Raw genomic sequence first — 17,900 nt, forward strand, 5'->3', positions numbered from 1 at the left:
GGAGATAGATAGAAGTATGGAGCCGATAGGGAAGACAACTCCAGTTTACAGTGGGGCATGCCCATGCCCCACCAGAAGGAAAAGAAGGGGTGGCGAGAAGGGGAGGTGACAGCAGGGCTGTCCCCTCATCCCCCGCCAGGGACGGGTAGAAAGTAGGCCAGGCAAGGGAGCTGGCCTATTTGCCCACAGGGCATACATGTGGGGTGGCTTCAGTCGGGCGCCAAGGCGTCAGGGCTGCCCCATTTGGTATTCCCAGGAGTGGAGTGAAGATATCTCTGTCCAGGTTTTCAGTCCAGGTCTGTATGACATTTGTGCAGATCATGCTTCGTCTTTTATTAAGTAGTTACTCGTGGGATCCAGGTCCATCCACTAGTGGATATTCAGTAGGATAGGCTTCAGTCACAGTCAGGGAGGACTCCCGAAGGTCCGATTGTAGTCAATGCATTTGGTTAACAGTTCTCAAATGGAATCGGTGTCCTCCATCGGTCAGTATTTGGGAGAGTGCAGTTCAGGCACAGTCCAGTTTTATCTTGGTTCATCATTTGTTGTGATTGTTGTTGTATTTATCCTAGTTGTCCTAGATTTTCCGGCAAAGGAAGAGTCTGGCGTCTTACAAAGAGGCACTGAGCAAAGTTGGTTAGGGCATTGTAGGTTCCCTCGTCCTCCAGTAGGTAGTGCTCCTGATTTTTGGGGTTGAACTGGACTCGTGTGATGAGGTGTCCACGCAGATCTTCGTACAGTTCACACTCGTGTAGCAGGTGGTCCCAGGTCTCGAGGGAACCACATGCGCAGGCTGGGTTATCTGTCAGTCCAAAGAGGTGTAGCTTGTGGCGGATAGCTCCATGTCCTGTGAGAAGGTAGGTGACGTGGAGACCAGGGCAGAGCCATGTCGGATATTTTGGGTACACCTTTTGCAAGTTCGGAAAGAACCTTCGCGTGATGTCTCCTTTGTCAGAAATCGTCCAGCGTTGTTGCCATTTCGATGTCAAGTACGTTTGCAGCCTGTATTTCTCAACTTCACAGTTATTAGCCGGGTCCGTAGTGTGGTCCTGGAAGGTTGTGACTTTGCCACGTCTGAGTTGCTGAAGCATGCCATTGCGAATCACCTCAAGATCAAGAGGGAGAGCGCCCGTGATCACTTGTAGTGCATGAGTAGAGACTGTCTTGCATGCTCGGGTGAGGGTCAATAGGATGGGTCTATGTATGATATCCAGTCGTCTGCGGTTTACCGCTGTTGAGGCTTTGTGGAACCAGACGCCGGAGGCGTATGCGATTGCCGGGATAATGGCTGCTTTATAAAGGATCGCAAGTGTGCGCCTTTTCAGGCCCCATTCGCAACGTGTGACTCTGGCAAGCATGCCAGCGTATTTTTTCATCTTAGCCTGTATATATTTTAGGTGTGGGGTGAAAGACCGATTACGGTCCAGGATAACTCCCAGGTACTTTAGTTCTGTGACTAGCTTAATTGTCCTATTGTTGATTCTTATTTGCGGCGGTCTAGTTGGGGTTAGGTAGCCCTTAAGTAAGATGGATTTAGTCTTGGTGGCCGAAATGGTGAGCCGATGCCTTTCCGTCCATTCTTGCAGTGTGGTTACTGCTGCATTCGCGAGAGTTTCTAATTGGGCTCTTGAATCTGCAGTAAGGGCTAGGGATAGGTCGTCTGCATAGGCCAATGACTGTACACCCCCTAAGTCGAGGGAGAGGAACTCGTCCAATACATAGTTCCACAGGAGGGGGCCTAATACTGAGCCCTGGGGGCATCCTCGGTGTATCTGTCGATCTACCTTGCAGTAAGGGGCCTGTACCAGGATCCGTCTGTTTGTTAGGTAGCTTCTTATGCAGCTGAATAGATTTGATGGCAGTTGGGCTGCCCTGAGTCTTGCGAGGACGCTCGGCCACCAGAGGGCGTCGAACGCCCCTGCAAAGTCAATAGAGATGAGGAGAAAGTATTTTTGTCGGCAGCTCTCCGCCATGTTAAGGATACATTCCAGTGCGTCGAGGGTTGAGTTTCCCGGTTTAAAGCCAAACTGTTTGTTTGCTGTTAAGCTAGCTGTGAGGTAGTGTGATTCAATCCTATGTCTGAGCAGCTGCTCCAACACTTTGCTGAGCACAGTCAGGAGTGATATTGGCCGATAGGAGTCCGGCTTGTGCTGTGGTTTTGAAGGGTTTTTAAGGATCAATTTAATGTTTGCCACCTTCCAGTCCGTAGGGAACCAGCCTGAGTGGAGACAGTGGTTGTAAAGGTCCAGGAGCAGATTCGGGGTGTACTCAGCCACTTTCCTTACTATTTCCGGCTCGAGCATATCTAATCCTGGGGTTTTCCTGTTTCTTATCTTGTTAATAGCAATTTGTAGTTCTGCTTGGGTGAAGGGCTCCTCCGTCCTGGGGGATTTGTATGCATCGTTGGCTTGGCATAGCAGTTGCTGTTCAGGAGTGTTGTCTCCTTCAATGGATTTAAAAGTGGCGTCTAGTATATTGTTTACAGTATCGTGCCAGTTGTTGGTCATAGCACCCTGGGGAGTGATGGTGGAAGGGGTTACCTCCCCCCTTGGCAGCTTATTTGTGACTATCCGATAGATGATACTCCAGGGGTCAGAGTTGCCGACAGTAGAGACCAGATGCTCCCAGGACAGCTTTTTCCGCTGCCTGATCGTCGCAGTATAGGTGTTCCTGGCCTCCCTGTACTGTTGCCTGAGTGGTTCCACCTCAGGGGCCAGCCAGGTCCGTCTGGCTCTTTGGAAGGCGCGTCTCTTCTGGTTCATTTCTCTTCTTAAAATATCAAGTTCTTGCGACCACCACGGAACGGCTCCTGGCCGAGGGGTCCTTTTCCTGATTGCTTGATTAGCCGCATTTACAATGGCATTGGTGACAGCGCGTTGGTGTTGGTCCGGAGTTTGTTTGTGGAGCTGGTTGGATGGCAAGTTTTGTGCATTTCTAGTGATGGCTTCTTTGAATTTTCCCCAGTCTGCTTTGTTGACAGCATATCTATTCTGTTTGTAACAGTTTGTCTGAGTACGGTGGAGTGATCTATGCATAGTAAAGGTGATAGCCCTGTGGTCGGAGGAGGTCCAATCCTCCTGCACTTTCCAGTCATTGAGGTGACCGGCTAGGGATCTAGTTGCCATGGTGGCATCCAGTGTGGCCTCCCAGAGAGTTGAACTGAATGTTGGTAGATTATTAGAGCGATTTATGACAACAAAGCTGCTATTGGCCAGGAACTCCTCCATGTGTTGCCCATTTCTAGAGCCTCTACGCTCTGGGGTCTCACTGTGCCACAAAGGTGAGCGGCAGTTTAAGTCGGCGGATACAAGGATCTTGGCTCCTGCTAGTTCGGTTTGCACTTTATGCAGATATTGAATGTACGGGAGGATATCTGCTTCTGGACGACAGTACAGGGAAATGATGTAGAGTTCCCCTAGAGAAGTTATGATGTGTGCACAGGATGCCCACTCGTGACACAGGTGTGAGATCTTGGTGACAGTTATGTTGGGGTTTCGTACAACAACTGCAGCCCATGGGGTTGCTCCATCCATTTGGACAGTTTTATAGCTGGGTGGGTATCCTCGGACAGCACCTGCACAGGTATAAGGTTCTTGCAGCAGGAGAATGTCTAGATTTTCTTCTTCGGCCCTTTTCCTTATCTGTCCCGCTACAGCAATGGCTCGTTGTGCATTAAGTTGGAGGAATTTAATGCAGCTGTTGTTGTAACTTTTAGGAAGAGTCCCCATAATATATTCTTGATTGTTGGGCGCTTCTTGCTTTAATATATACCGGGCATTTGTTATCTCTGACTGAATGTGTGTGGGGGAGTTTTTGCCACTTGCAGTTTGCGCAGGCTGGGTCGCTTTGTTTATTTGGACAGTTTGCATAATTGTGCCCCTTCTCAGCACAGTGTCCGCAAGTTGGCTCCTGCTGGACGCACGTGTGGGTGGTGTGGCCGAATCGGCAACACCGGAAGCACTTTGGGACTGCGATGTGTTCCCTGAAGCGGTGGGAGCTCCAGTTTATATATATAGGAAACAGTATGAAAAGTAAGGCTTCTCGTTCTGTCTAGTATTTGCGTGTCTGTAAAGATTCAAATTACTTAATAATCCGATTGAAACATATCGCCTGTGGTTTCTTCTAGTTGAACATATCGTTGAAGAACAGATTATGTCCAGCAGGTTTTGGTCTCTCGGTGGCCGGTAGTTAACTTGGAAGATTTGGAGTGGTTGAAGAGATTTTGTGAGCCAATTTTTGATTTTGAGGTGTATTGAGATTCTACTACTCCGTCTCCTATTACTGAACTAAGGTTGATCTTGTTTAGGTATGGGGCAACGGAACCAAATGGGAAAATTATCGCCACTCTTGTAAAAGTACACTTTTCTATAAATTGTGGCATAATTGTACACCCATCGGGTGCACACTACGATCTCCAATAGACAAAAACATTCATTTCTGCCAGCATCGTTGCGAAGGTCATCTTCAGAAAATGAAAGTGAAGTATTTACAAGCTTCAATGTCAAATTATTTTTCGCTTTTTTATTCATCTAATTTTCTATCTTTCTTTCATACACATCCGTTTTCTGTCCGAAACGTTCCTTATTAGCCGTCCCTCTTTTTTAAATTTCTTCAATTTTTTTCGTGTATTACTTTAATTTGCCTCTTATTCATTTTCTCCTGTCTAATTTTTCCATCTTTTACCCCATCGTTTATGCTTCAGTCCATTTTATTTCCTTCATTCTTAACAAGGTTCTTTTGAGATAGGCCTTTTTAATAGATTGCTTCGATGTAGAAGACGTCCCTTGAACAGCAAACTGCTGATTCGTTGAGAAACGTGAAATATCTGATCAATAATTTTCGAAGAAAGTATTTAAATAGAATTCTTCGAGAGGTAATATCAAGTTTCAAAAGGAATTGTAACTCGTTATCCACAGTGTTAATTATCCAATAGAACGAGATAATATCAAAAGTACTGAAACTCTTGGCACCCAAGTGTGTTTCACTACCCTTGAGAAATACATTTAGATAAAAGATTTTCTCAGAAAATTCACTAGACAAAAACTTACACAATGAAGTACAAGTTTGTCGTTGGAAAAATAAGGATTAGTCTTCGTTTCAGCAACAGTATACGCAGTATGAACAGTACTAAAGATGGTGGTTCAAAATAATAGAATACTTACCAAGCCCCAATATTGTTTGACTCTCTATGTATCTTAATAATAATAATTGCACATTGCATCTTCAATTCTAGCGACACATCAAATGTGTCGCTAGAATTGAAGTATTTTGTCAGACTCGAATTGAAGTCTGACAAAATCGTGCATCGTAATTCGTTACTCCATATCACGGCTTTCCAACCCTCCAGAGACAAATGAGGACGGTTATGCAAATGGACGCTGTGCATTGCTGTGACGGTTGGTTGGTGTGCTGCAGCTCTTCCATAAAATGCAATTGCGATCCCAACTCCAGAATGGCACTATTCAATGAGGACTCACAGGATCCAAGTACCACCCTTCTGAGCGCCATCCGGTCTCTTTCCGTTAATTTCTGCGGTCTACCCAAACGCTTTCCAGTTCTAGTATCACACAAGGACATTTCCACATCATTTCCGCTCTGAGGTCGTTATCGAATACTTGGACATCAAGCAATGTTTATTCCGTGACCTTAGTAATCATTCACATCTCTGTTAGGGGACAGTTCCTTATCGAAGATGACTGACAAAGCTGATGCCAAGAGCATCCCAGGTATTAGGTTACGGTGAGGTAGATAAAAGAACTGTTCGGTTCTATTTTTATAAAATAATTCGAACATAAAAACATATTCCAATTTTTATGTTTGTTCTTTAACTTTTGAGCACCAGTATATTATTAATATTACATAAAAATACATCACATCGGGAGAACGCTTGGTGACTTTAAGTTTCTAATTCACATTAATTAACTTGAGGAGAATTTTCGTTAAAAAAAGGTTTTGCTTTAAAGAAATTTTTGAAGGTGAACTATCTTATACTTTAATCTACCAATATGCTGTAAACTGAAAGTTTAACACGTGAGTGAATAGAATACAAATCCCATTTTACAACATAAACACAGTTAAGTCAGTGTTCGTTATAGATTTCACACTTTTATAACGGAGTTGAAAGGTCCAAAAAGATATTAATTTTTACCTCACAGAAGTTATTTTATACGCTTTTAAGAAAACTACTGTTCTTTCTAACTTTTCCGCACTATATTCAGGAATTAAAACTCCTTTTAACTTTTTGTATACGTAATAGCTAAACACAAGGAAATTCACGAGTCTACAAAAGTGATTCCACTTTTACTATGTAGCTAATCTCTCCGTTTGGAATGAGCGAAGGAGTCCATGGACATATTTCTGCTCCTGTAGTCCGCACATCGCTGCACACAAATGAGGTGTTTTGGCATTCTCGTGCACCGAAACAATTTTAATACGAAACGAAGTGAGAAAATGAATTCTTAAGCCACAATCGCAATACGCCTTGGGAATTGTCGACAGTAGCTTTTCGCCCATATAAACAGCTCCAACCTTTCAAGTATGAGATGCCGCTTTGCCTTCTAAATCACTCGCGGGGAGGACGTAGAACGGGAGAAAACAATAAGAAATGAAATAACAGCTATTCACTGAAGGCAGAAACGACTTACCGTTTTCAATATCGGAAGAAATGACGGAAGCGGAATTTTTAACCCATGAGGTCACTGTGACGTAGTCTTTGACGAAACTGGGAATCTGGCACTTCATCACTACGGTGTTCCCTCGGATAACGAATTCGTCGTACACTTTGACCTCGTAATACTGGCGGACAACTGAAAAATTACGTAAACGGCATTCATTAAGATAGAAGGAATGGTTCTTAGATATGTATCTGTAATTCAGAGATAAAGTTAATAGTCAGAGATAAAATATAATAAAGGAAGGAGTAGAAAGCAGAGGAAGACTCAGAGGAGAGTATTGAGGAAGCGAAAGTGCGAGAATTAGGGGAAGCAAACAGTGTCAAAATGCATTTATACTCAGTGGACAGTTTACTATGAATATCACTCATTTCCTGGCTCGTGTACTTAAGAAAGTCATAAACTGGATAGGCCCTTGCTTTAATTTAACTTAATGAGATAGCTGCACCGGTTGGTGAAGTAGAGGAATATTAGTATTATAATCCTAGAAAGAATTTTGCACAGTAGGCCTAATGCTACAGTAGATTATTCTGATGGATAATGCGTCTTAGCCATCACTGGGAGAGGAACAAAATCACTATACAAATTTGTAATGGGATTCACGAGATCACGCGATGATATTTGCTAGGCTCTACTTTCTAGGAATTGTTGTCCATGTCCAGTTAATCGCATACTGTAGATGAAACCGGGATTCGTGGAACCAGAAGATTTCTTTATATTTCTATGGCATCCAATTCCAACAGTCTTCGGTCCACTGAGGAGTTTCATCCTATTATATGGCATGTATTAATGGTGTGATGGTGTCTTCTTCTATTGTAGCCTAGACTGAACCAGAGGCGTTGCGATGAGGGTGCAGAGGAGCAGTTGCCCCGGGCGCAGAGCTTCAGGGGCTCAAACTGAAGGAAACAGCTATCACATTCACATTACATTATCACACTCAGGGGCACCAGGAAGGCATGTTGCCCCCGCTGGGCGTCGATGACCCTAGCTACGCTACTGGACTGAACAATAACCAATGCATTGGGAAAACCGTGAATTGTGACAGCGCTGCAAACTATGCTTCCATATAATTAGGACCAATCTGCAGCTCTCACAGCAGTCAACCACACTTTTCTAACCAAAAGTTTGAATTGACTTCTCGACTATGGTATTTCTTACGCGCACTTGATACTGCAATTTTTATTATTAATTTTCACTAATGGATTTTCACTGAAATAAACTTGAAGAACCTCTATTTAAAGAATCACTATCGTATTGTTATTGGGACTATTAAAATTTATAAAAGGGATAAGTATTTCATCGTGGTTCTCTCCTGCCTCTGCTTAGATCCGATTAAGTTGCTTGGCGATTCTATTATTGCAAACTTTTACTATAACCATTGTCTATGACAAAACTCCTAATAAACTGTATACTGAGCGTATAATAATGAACTTCATTACTTACCAGCACGAACTCGGACAGGACCACTCACAATCGTTCCTAGAGAATTTTTTGCCATACACCGGTAAGTGGCGCTGTGTACATCTTGACGGTAATTATCTGCTGGAAATGGTGGAAAATATAGGGTTCCATTAGGAAGAATATGTCTCAACCCCAGCACTCGTGTCAGATCTTCACCATTTCCAAGTTGCCACTCGATGATTGGAGCAGGATTCCCATGAGCCGAACATGTTACTATTGCTCCAGAGTTGTTGGAGAATTCTACATGATTTGGAGGTTCGTAAATGAAAACTGGACCCACTTTGTCCCCTGACTGGCAGAAACCTGCAACACAAAATAATAGTTTTGTACTACTAAACAAAGCGAACATTATCATTCTATCAATGTAAATATTAAAGATTAAATATTATAATTTAATTCTATGAATGGAGAAATAGTTGAAAATCTTTAATTTTCAACTATTTCTCCGTTTACAGAATTACGTTATTATTTTTATTCATCGGAAGATAAAATTTGAGAAGTTTTAAATCTCCGGGAATTAATCGTTGAAGCCTACCTCTTAGGTATTCTTGGGAAATTTAATACGTCTCTCAAAACCGTATTCTTAACATAAAATCATACCTAACTGCTCTTTCTGTTTCCATCTCTGGCATTATTTTTTTCTTCTTAAGAAATAATGACTTACTGATCTAGTCTTTTAGTTAGATCATCGAATTTTCGCCTAGAGATAAATCTCTAGATCCATTTTCTCTTGGAATGTAGACAAAGAGACAGTTCTGGCCACGAGCCAACGTTAGCAGAATAATTTATTCATTCCAATCATAAACTTATTATTTTTTATTTATCTCCAACAGCGTTGTTTAAATATTAAAATCTTTTCGTCTAAACACGTATTACCTGCTATGCGATTGTGGAAATTAGACGTATATACTTCATGTGTCTCTATTTCAGTTTAAATGCATTATTTTTATTTAAGAATAACGAGTTTGCATTTATAAGATAAATAATAAATATCTATACATAAATATTTAGAAAAAGTGTGAGTAATCTTGCGTTAGAAAGAATAAAAATGAAAAGCATATGCCAATTAGAGTACTTATGTCTGTTTTGATGTCTTTGTCTTAATCATAAAAACCCTTAGGAGAAAACAGCGAAACTTGAACTGAAGTTATAGTTAAAATGTCATTAATCTTATCATGTCACCCTTCGCATTTAGCCGAATTTAACTGTCACTAATATTTTCATAAGAGTTTCTAATTTTTTTTTTTTTTATGTACTCTGCTGTTTCCATTAGCTTCCATGTTTGATGTTGCAATACTGAATTCTTTATAGTCTTATTACAGTCGTAATTGAGGATGCAATGTTTTTCGTCCAGAAACTCATCAGAAACAGCCAAACCAATCGTTTTCCATCTTTCTAACACTATTTAACACATTCTATCCTATTACTGATTGGACCTTTATTTTTAAAAAGAATATTTATCATATAACGAATCTTTACGAATCTTTATTTTCAAAAAGAACATTTATCATAAAAAGAATCTTTATTTTTAAAAAAGAATATTATTTTACGATAAGTATTCTTATAAACAAAGACCAGCTACTAGCGACCATTTTCTAACTGATAGGTAGGCATTGTCAACAGCATTTATATAAAAATAAGACGTTGGTGATACGATAGGACTTATTGGGCATCATAGTCCCTTTTGATTTGAATTACTATATGGTGTATAAAAAGAAACTTTGCTAAATCTTTAAGCATTTCTGCTGGATAAAACATTATGAAATTTTATCCAAGTTCCATATAGTGTCACATTTTTTATTTAAAATAGGATGCAAGAAGGGACTCAAAAATTCAAAACCGAATGTTTTATCTGTATTTTTGAGGTAGTCGGAAAATATATAATCTGTAACGAAAACTTGGAAATAATTAAGGTATATATCAAGAAAAAAATTGTTGTGAAATAGTACAGGCGCCAAAAGTTTTTTTTTTTTTTTTTTTCCTGTAGAAAATAAAAGGATTGCGTTTTGTACTGAGAAAAAGAGCAGGTGCCTATGGATAAAATATTAAGTTTGATCAAAGTTTGCGCTCGAACACCCTACAAGGTATCCATCAAATTATGGCTACGTGAGCTCATGTAGATCAGCCAGGTTACGAAGATTAAATAGTTGGAAAGGTTTTTTTTTTTTAGAAATTGTTTTAATACAGCATTATTGGATTATATTAAAAGATTAATGGATCAGAAGAGGTGGATGCATTTTGTCATATAAATTGTTTTTGATATTATTCCTATACTATTTAATATATACCATCCTCTCAAAAGTATTTGGACACCACTCCAAATGTGGTGAAAGGGCAGGACTACGCAGATAACAAACAGGTAAAGGTGTGCAGGAAACACCAGAGATATCAACAGAGTCTGATATGAGTAATTAGAAGTACACGACTTGGTTTCCAGGAGAGAAACACAGCCCATAATCTCCACACCACACTAACAACATCGCGTTTAGCACAGTGGTTACGATCACTATTCTTCCACATCGTGTGGTAAAGGGTTGTAAACTTTATCGGCTTTTCTCACAAAGTGGCTGAGTTAGTCAGTCTATGATGCCTCATAGCGTTAGCTGCTTTGGCGCTTAACACACTGCTTCGGCTGCTTCTAGTGGTCTGGGCTAGTATGTTTGCAGGTTTCGGCTAGCTTTTCTGGTAATTCTGTTCTAGCATGCTGGCATACCGAATTAGGACGAAACAAGAATGGTTCCCTTCAATGGAGAATGATAGAGAATTGCAAACAAGGGTTTTATGCCAAACTTGAGCGATATGACGACCAATCACTTAAGTTTTCATTTTAATTTTGTTCGCATCTCTATAAATACTTTTATCATTCCATTCGTTCCCATTAGCCCTTGTTTCTAACCAAAATTTCATTAAATATAATTCTCAAATTTCATCATGGCGTGATGTCAAGATTGTGAGTATAAATTCTTACAATACCCGATGAAGATTTGAAAGACATTTTTCCATAATAGCAGTCAATACTGAAGCCTTGATTAAAGTAAATTAAATAATTCGTAAAATTAGGTGGATCTTTGAGATACATTTTGGAATGTTTACAGAAGCTTTATTTACCATCTTTATAATAATACAAGGGATAATTTTTTATAGGACGCAGTATCAAAGATCTCCATGATCTTGCAAATAATAATCTATCAAATATCTCCATAATCAACCAGTGGCAAAACTACCACACTCCCAAATTCTTCACCGCGGGGCGGTCCAAAGAATTAGGTGGACGTGGGGTTTCTCAATTAGTAGTTAATATAGTATGGCTGTTAAGGATCACAGGGAGGTCTACAGACCATTAGTTGTCTCTGCGCTCACTCTAAAAAACCCAATCCGCTTCACCAGATTTGTAACTGATCGTAACGTGACCAACATGACCTTTCCCCCTTTCGTAGTAAGTGCTTTATTTCTAAACATAAGAAAATATTCTCCTTTATTTTCTTTCTTTTTTGTTTTAGTTGCATTTTAGCTATTTCTGGCATTTTCGAAATCTTTTTGTGTTATTCGTCTTTCATAGCGCTGCGCTGTTTCCTTCCAGTCATGACTCTCAAGAAATATAGCTTATTCCCAAGTCATCGATGGCAGTAACCCGTAGGGCACGTTAAAGTTCATGGCAAAGGCGCACTGTTGAACCAGTTCGATGTTGGGAAATATATCTTAAGGTCAATCAACAAATCTAGTCCAAGGGTTTATAGAGGTCACTATCAGGGAAAAAAGAACCGATTCTGCAGGGCTGTTTGTTGGATATAATGTTCAGCGTTTCATTAACTTGATGAAGCTGAAGGATATTCTCACAGTCGCAATGTTTCTATAATATATAAGAACAAAGCGGTTAACGTAACTTCTGACTCAAAACTTTTAAGACAGATTTCTTAATAATATAATCAACAGGCAACCTAAAAACATCACTCGACAATATTCTGTTCTCAACCATCAAATGATTAATAAAAGGGCAAGGGTGAACATTCACACCTCATAAAGGACTGACTACGAATATTCTTTTCAGAAGTGTTTTATTACCTCAGAAACACTACCGAATGTAATCAATGCAAGAAGAATCTATTGCAATAAATCAAACGCTAATGGTTTGTAAACCTTGTATTCAGTGTTTTATGTGCTCCTTCCAGGAACTTTTCAGATATAGATTATATGAAAAAAATTATGGTTAAAGTACGTATTCCACATACACTCGTGAAAAAGTGTATAATTCAAAATGAAGTTTTATTTTTCTTCTTTGTACGTTAAAAAGGACGCATTAAAATAAATCATCAGGGTGTATTTATCGGCCTTTTCCCGGTAAAGAAAGTACAAGAAAAACAGAGAGAAAGAGTCGGTTTAGAATTAATATTCATTATACAGCTTGTGTGTTGTTTCCCCCCCCCCGTTCCCAGGGTTCAATTAAACTCTACTGCCTGTGCTATCCGAACAAAACTTGGAAAACTACTTTTAGGAATTCCACAGTCGTCAACGGTTGCTCTTCCCCCTTCATCCGCAACTCCCCCTACCCTAAAACCTTTTTCGTTGTCGATCGATTCCGTCTGCAAGTCAAGTCAAGGACTTTAAAACAAACAGCCAAGTGTTTCTGAAATGACTGCTCCTCTTTTATTCGTTCGCCTTTCTCAGTGCCGAGGCATAGGTGCGTGTAGCGTCTCTTTACACTTCACCAAGCACCTTCCGTAGGTTACGGTCTCTCACAAGCCTCCTTTTTGTGTGCACTAAGCCATCATGAGTGGAGTCCACTGTGAATGACACCACGAATAGATAGATCCCAGTGAGAAAAAGAAGAAAGATGGAACAGTACGATTGGGAGAAAGTAAATTAGCCTGTAAGAGAAACTATAAATGTGCATACACAGGCAGGAATTGTTAACGGTTGGGGGATAATACGCAAAGCCTTAGGGGAAAATAGTCTTTCTTACATGACTGGGAGTTCGAGTGTTTCTGGAGATTCAGAGAGGGAAAAAAAAATGCAAAACACAAAGTACTAGAGTAAAGGATTTGGATACTTTCGAAATACGATATCAAAAATCCTCTGGAGTATACTTCAGATTCCGATTTGTCTTAATTCGACTTCTGTTTTCATTCAAGCAGTTCAGAAACGTATAAAATAAATATTTGTGAATGAAATTGTGTGATTTTCGAATAATTAAAAATGAAAGAAAAAAATAAAAGAAAATTAAAAAAACATACATAAGTTAATTTTTTAACTGTTGCAATAGGCTTAAGAGAGAGTATTTCCCTCAAGAGCTCTTAACTTTCCCTAGAAATCTTAGTTACGCAAACATTTAATTACTGATGTAGTTATGGTTTCGGCTGATGTACCAAATTATTCACATTTTAAGAAGCCAAAGATAGAAATCTGGACAGAATTTTGCTTTCTTTTCTCTTCAATACAGCACCGAAAAAGATCCCCGAATCCTCAAATGAACTTGACGCTCTCTTCCATGATTGAATCATCTTAAACAAGAATGTCCATCCCTTTCGTGAACAAACGGAAGTATTTTAGTAATCAAAATCATCATCATAATTACAGCATCTCAATCCCATTATTTATGTCCACTTCGTCAAAGCAAATCTAATTCCCAATGCCACATTCTCTTAACTGAATTTCTGGGGCAATGGGAAGTCATATAGACTTCTTAATATTATTGGTCACCCTTGGTCACTCGGTTGCAGCATGAAGGTTGCATTTGTCGACATAAAAATGACTTGGAAAACAGTGTATATTATACATTTTTAAAACACTACTAGTTTGCGCATGCGTTTTACATGCTTTTGATATGTCTTCCATGTTTTCAGCTGGTATACTCCACATATCATGCTACTGCGTAAAGCACCGTTATAATAAGAAATAAAGTATTATTAAACGAAAACAATTTATTAACGTTAAAAAAATAGAGTATAACGTTTAAAACAAAAAGGTAGAATTATTTCATTCGGTTCTTTATTAATAATATAGATATTTAAAACACCTTTTTCTTTTTGAATCAACAGTGCATTACAATGCTTTGGTAACGTAGTGCTTTAATTGAAATGTAATGACAATGCTACTATCGTTTCCTCTTTTTTAATCATTTTGTAAAAGTTAAAAAATGAACACTAAGGGTTTACAGAACAAATATACAAATATATTTTTCTTTTAATTGTACAATAATATATAATGCATTGAGATGCTTTGTTTCTTCTTCATTTGTAATGGATTGTAATAAAATATATTAGAGATACCCTTCATGTTCGTATTCGTAATGGATAGTCTCTTCCAGATCACTAGTGTATTATTTAATTGAATATTATTATCCAGATGAAAGATGATCGTCTTCCTTTCTTCTTTAAAATCGTGTTATCACTGCTAACTACCAATTTCATCTTCTAGCTCCATTTCATTTTCCTTTCTTCCTGAGATAAGAATGAAATTTAAAATACGCAGCTAAAGTAACGAGGGGTTGGCCCTAGTAGAGAGAGAGAGAGAGAGAGGGAGGAGACGTAAGATAACTAGAATAGAGCGTCGAAGATGATACATGGTTTTTGCATCGGAGAATGGCATTGTTATTAATTGAAAAATCAATTCTTCTCGGAATCCACTTTTTTTTCCTACCAGCTGGTCATGGGTGGGGTCATTATTTAGGCGGCTCTGGTGTATTTCATTAAAAGGAAACCCACTTAATGGGTGGCTGTTACTGCTCTTCTTTCGTCTTTTGCTGTTCTCGCTCCGCTGATAACTCCATAATGATCCGTTCCTAAAATGGCATAGATCGGCAATGGGAAAAGGAGGTCGACGCATTAAGAGCAGGGAGAGCCCGTCCACTGAGGACGCCAAAGATCGGTGTTTTAAGCGATTTTATGAAGACAAGCGTTGACTTCTTTTTATTGTTTCAGTCGTCCGATGATTCTTGTCCCCTTTCCCTTTGGCTATTTTCTTGTATCACCTCGGTATCTTAAGTGCTTTGTAATGTTTGTTCTAGGAGTGGACTAAAGCAGCCTACTTAAGTAACGAAATAAATAGATACGTTTCTCTAGAAGATAAGATTGTAGGATTACAAGTAAATCAGATTTTCTGATGCTGGTCTTAACATCGAAAAGTGGAAAATTCACGATTATTCATAATACCATTCAGAAAAGGTCTAGGTTTGGTCCCTGTTGGAGAAAGAACTAAAACTAGAACAAGAATTTATAGGGATTTTTCCCACCACAACCTGGCTGGATTTGTCGGTCTCGAGCGAGTTTTACAAGGTTTTATCTGCAGGAAATTCATATTTTTAATCCAGCAAACAGACAAATAGACTATACAATACACGGATGCCTCACAGGTTTAGTTGAGTAGGAAAATAAAATAAAAATTCATGTAAATAAATCGAGGAACTGGTGAAAATAAAAATAAAAAAACGACGCAGAGAGTTTACATGATAAATCTCTTCCGAATTTGCAGCCTTCTTCAGGTCAGATTTTTTTCTCCTGTCCCAAAACCTATGAGTGAGAGTTCTGTATGCAAAACGAGCTGTGATTTTTGTTCTTTCTCATCTCTTTACACAAAAGAATGCGTTTAAGCTAGACTCGTGAACATATTAGATGGTTCCAAAAGCAATGCTCAGGATGAAGTTTACAAATGCGTTTAGATTTGATCTACAATTCGAATCTGAATCTGTCTTCAAAACAACTCATAAACATCAAGGAAAGGAATGCTGCAATGCAGATGGACTGTGAGGCATAGGGAAGAAAACCTTGAACCCTATATATGCCTTTTTTTTTTGGGTCGCAGTTCCTTATAACAGATCATGATGCTCTTAACCATAGTGCTCAACTGGTGGAGGGGTTTATTTACAGTAAGGATATTTCCTGACTAGTGCGAACACCGATGGATTTGAACTTAAACCCAATATTGCAAAATTAGGGAATAGCATTAGTATGGCAAATGATGCAAGAAATACAGCACAGGCAAAAAAAAATCCCATTTCACCTATCCATTTCCTCCAATAGTTTATCTAGTTCCCTGAATTTATTTAAGCTATCAACTTATACAACGACAGATGGAATTTTGTTCCTGAAATCAATCACCCGCTGACTAAAGGCAAATTTCCTCAGATCTATTATGTGACCAGCCTTCCTCAATTTGAATTTATGTCCCTTCATTGTGTAGTCTGAGCAAGAGAAAGAATTCCATCAGCATTGAGCTTTGCTCAATCCATTCAAAGCCTTAAACACCTCAATCAGATCACCTCCTAGGTGCCCCGTCTCCAGATGTCGCAATTTGCAGAACTAAAGCCTTTGTTGGTAAGCGCATCCCTTCGTTCCCCTCACCAGTCTCGGTGCCCTTCTTTCTACTCGTTCCAGCTTCTTAAAACGAGGCTTCCAGACCTGCAAAATTCCCTGTATATCATTGACAAAACCCGCATGAGCCATTCTGGTAGTTGCATTGCTCTGAGAACTTCATATCCGACTGCACAATTACCCCCCAGGTCTTTTTCATTCTCCTCTGCCCTGAGTGTAGTACCACACAGTTGGTACGTTTCTCTAGGGTTACTGCTACCCATATGCAGTATTTTGAATTTTTCAATGTTAAACGTCAATATCCATACATTTCTCAGCCCATCTGCACAACTTTTCTAGATAATAATAATAAAATCCTTTATTTGCAATTTTATTTTACAAGTATACGATTCCCGTTACAGGCATCCAGAGGAATCTAACAATCTAATTGGAGACATTAATTATATTTACATACAAGCTGATAAAACATAGAAAATTGCATAGAAAAACCGCAGCCATTGAGTAACAATAAAATACATATAACATTCAGACAATACATGAATCATAGCGAATATAACGCTTCTCCAACATAAGATTAGCTTAAATAGTTTTGAGTTCTCGATAATTGCCGGATATCAAATGAGAGTTACAAGAATGGTGACTGCACGTGAATATGGATTTTCTCTTTTTTTCCCTGTATGCCAAATCGCTGGACCACAGATCAAAATCAATGTCGGCTGAGCTCACATGCTCCGATTATGCTGTTGGGAAAGTGCCGCTTGAAGGTTGAGAGCTTCTGCAAGTTTGAACAGAGCACCGGAGGATTTCTGAGAGCCCTACCCGGGATTTTCCAACCCACGAATTCCCAGATGTTGATGAAGTCGTGAATTGTGAAGCACAGATTGAGTGCCATTGTGAGCTTCCTCGCATATGCCATGTGCTGGGCTGAGGTGTAGCTTAGATTTTTGAAGAGCTGCGATTGTTGGCCCATTTGAGGACCAGAATTCTAGACCCCAAAGCGTCTTCAGGCTGGACAAAGGAGCTGCAGCCAAGACTTCAATGCCATAACCGATGATTGAACTGAAGTAGTAGAAGAGAAATTTCCTGACTATTTCTTTATTATGCGATTTACAGAGGTCGAGTTTCATGCCCCAGAAGGACCGTAGCGCTTTTGAGCGCAGTTGCTGGATTTGATCCTTATAGGTCAGATTTTCGTCCCTTATCACTCCTAAGAATTTAATTGAATGAGGGGCGACGAGTAGATGCCCTCAATTACGGGCTCCAGAGAGACTGCTGGATTGAGGTCTGCTTGTTCTCTCGGTGAGAAGATGATGTACTTTGACTTTTCCGGAGTCTGCGCGGGCAGCACAGTGGTATCGTCATCGTCTTCCCCACACCGGGTGGAAAAGGCCCGGGTTCGAATCCCGTCGATGACGCGAGGAACTTTAATGGGCATTTTCACTCCATGGCTGAGTTAGTCGGT

General features: G+C 39.7%; 1 protein-coding gene across 1 annotated transcript in view; it reads right to left on the reverse strand.

Annotated features, from left to right (window-relative positions):
- LOC150077950 (cell adhesion molecule Dscam1-like) overlaps positions 1-17,900 on the reverse strand; it is a 167,381-nt gene that overhangs the window by 91,497 nt on the left and 57,984 nt on the right. The window contains exons 2-3 of the mRNA XM_090385369.1: positions 8,115-8,435; positions 6,645-6,806 (exon numbers count right to left, since the gene is read on the reverse strand). Coding sequence (XP_090241495.1) covers positions 6,645-6,806; positions 8,115-8,435 — 483 coding nt within the window. The remainder of the gene's footprint in view (positions 1-6,644; positions 6,807-8,114; positions 8,436-17,900) is intronic.

This window comes from Mastigoproctus giganteus, chromosome 11, assembly GCF_048544385.1.
Source record: "Mastigoproctus giganteus isolate SK-2022 chromosome 11, ASM4854438v1, whole genome shotgun sequence".
NCBI lineage: Eukaryota > Metazoa > Arthropoda > Arachnida > Uropygi > Thelyphonidae > Mastigoproctus > Mastigoproctus giganteus.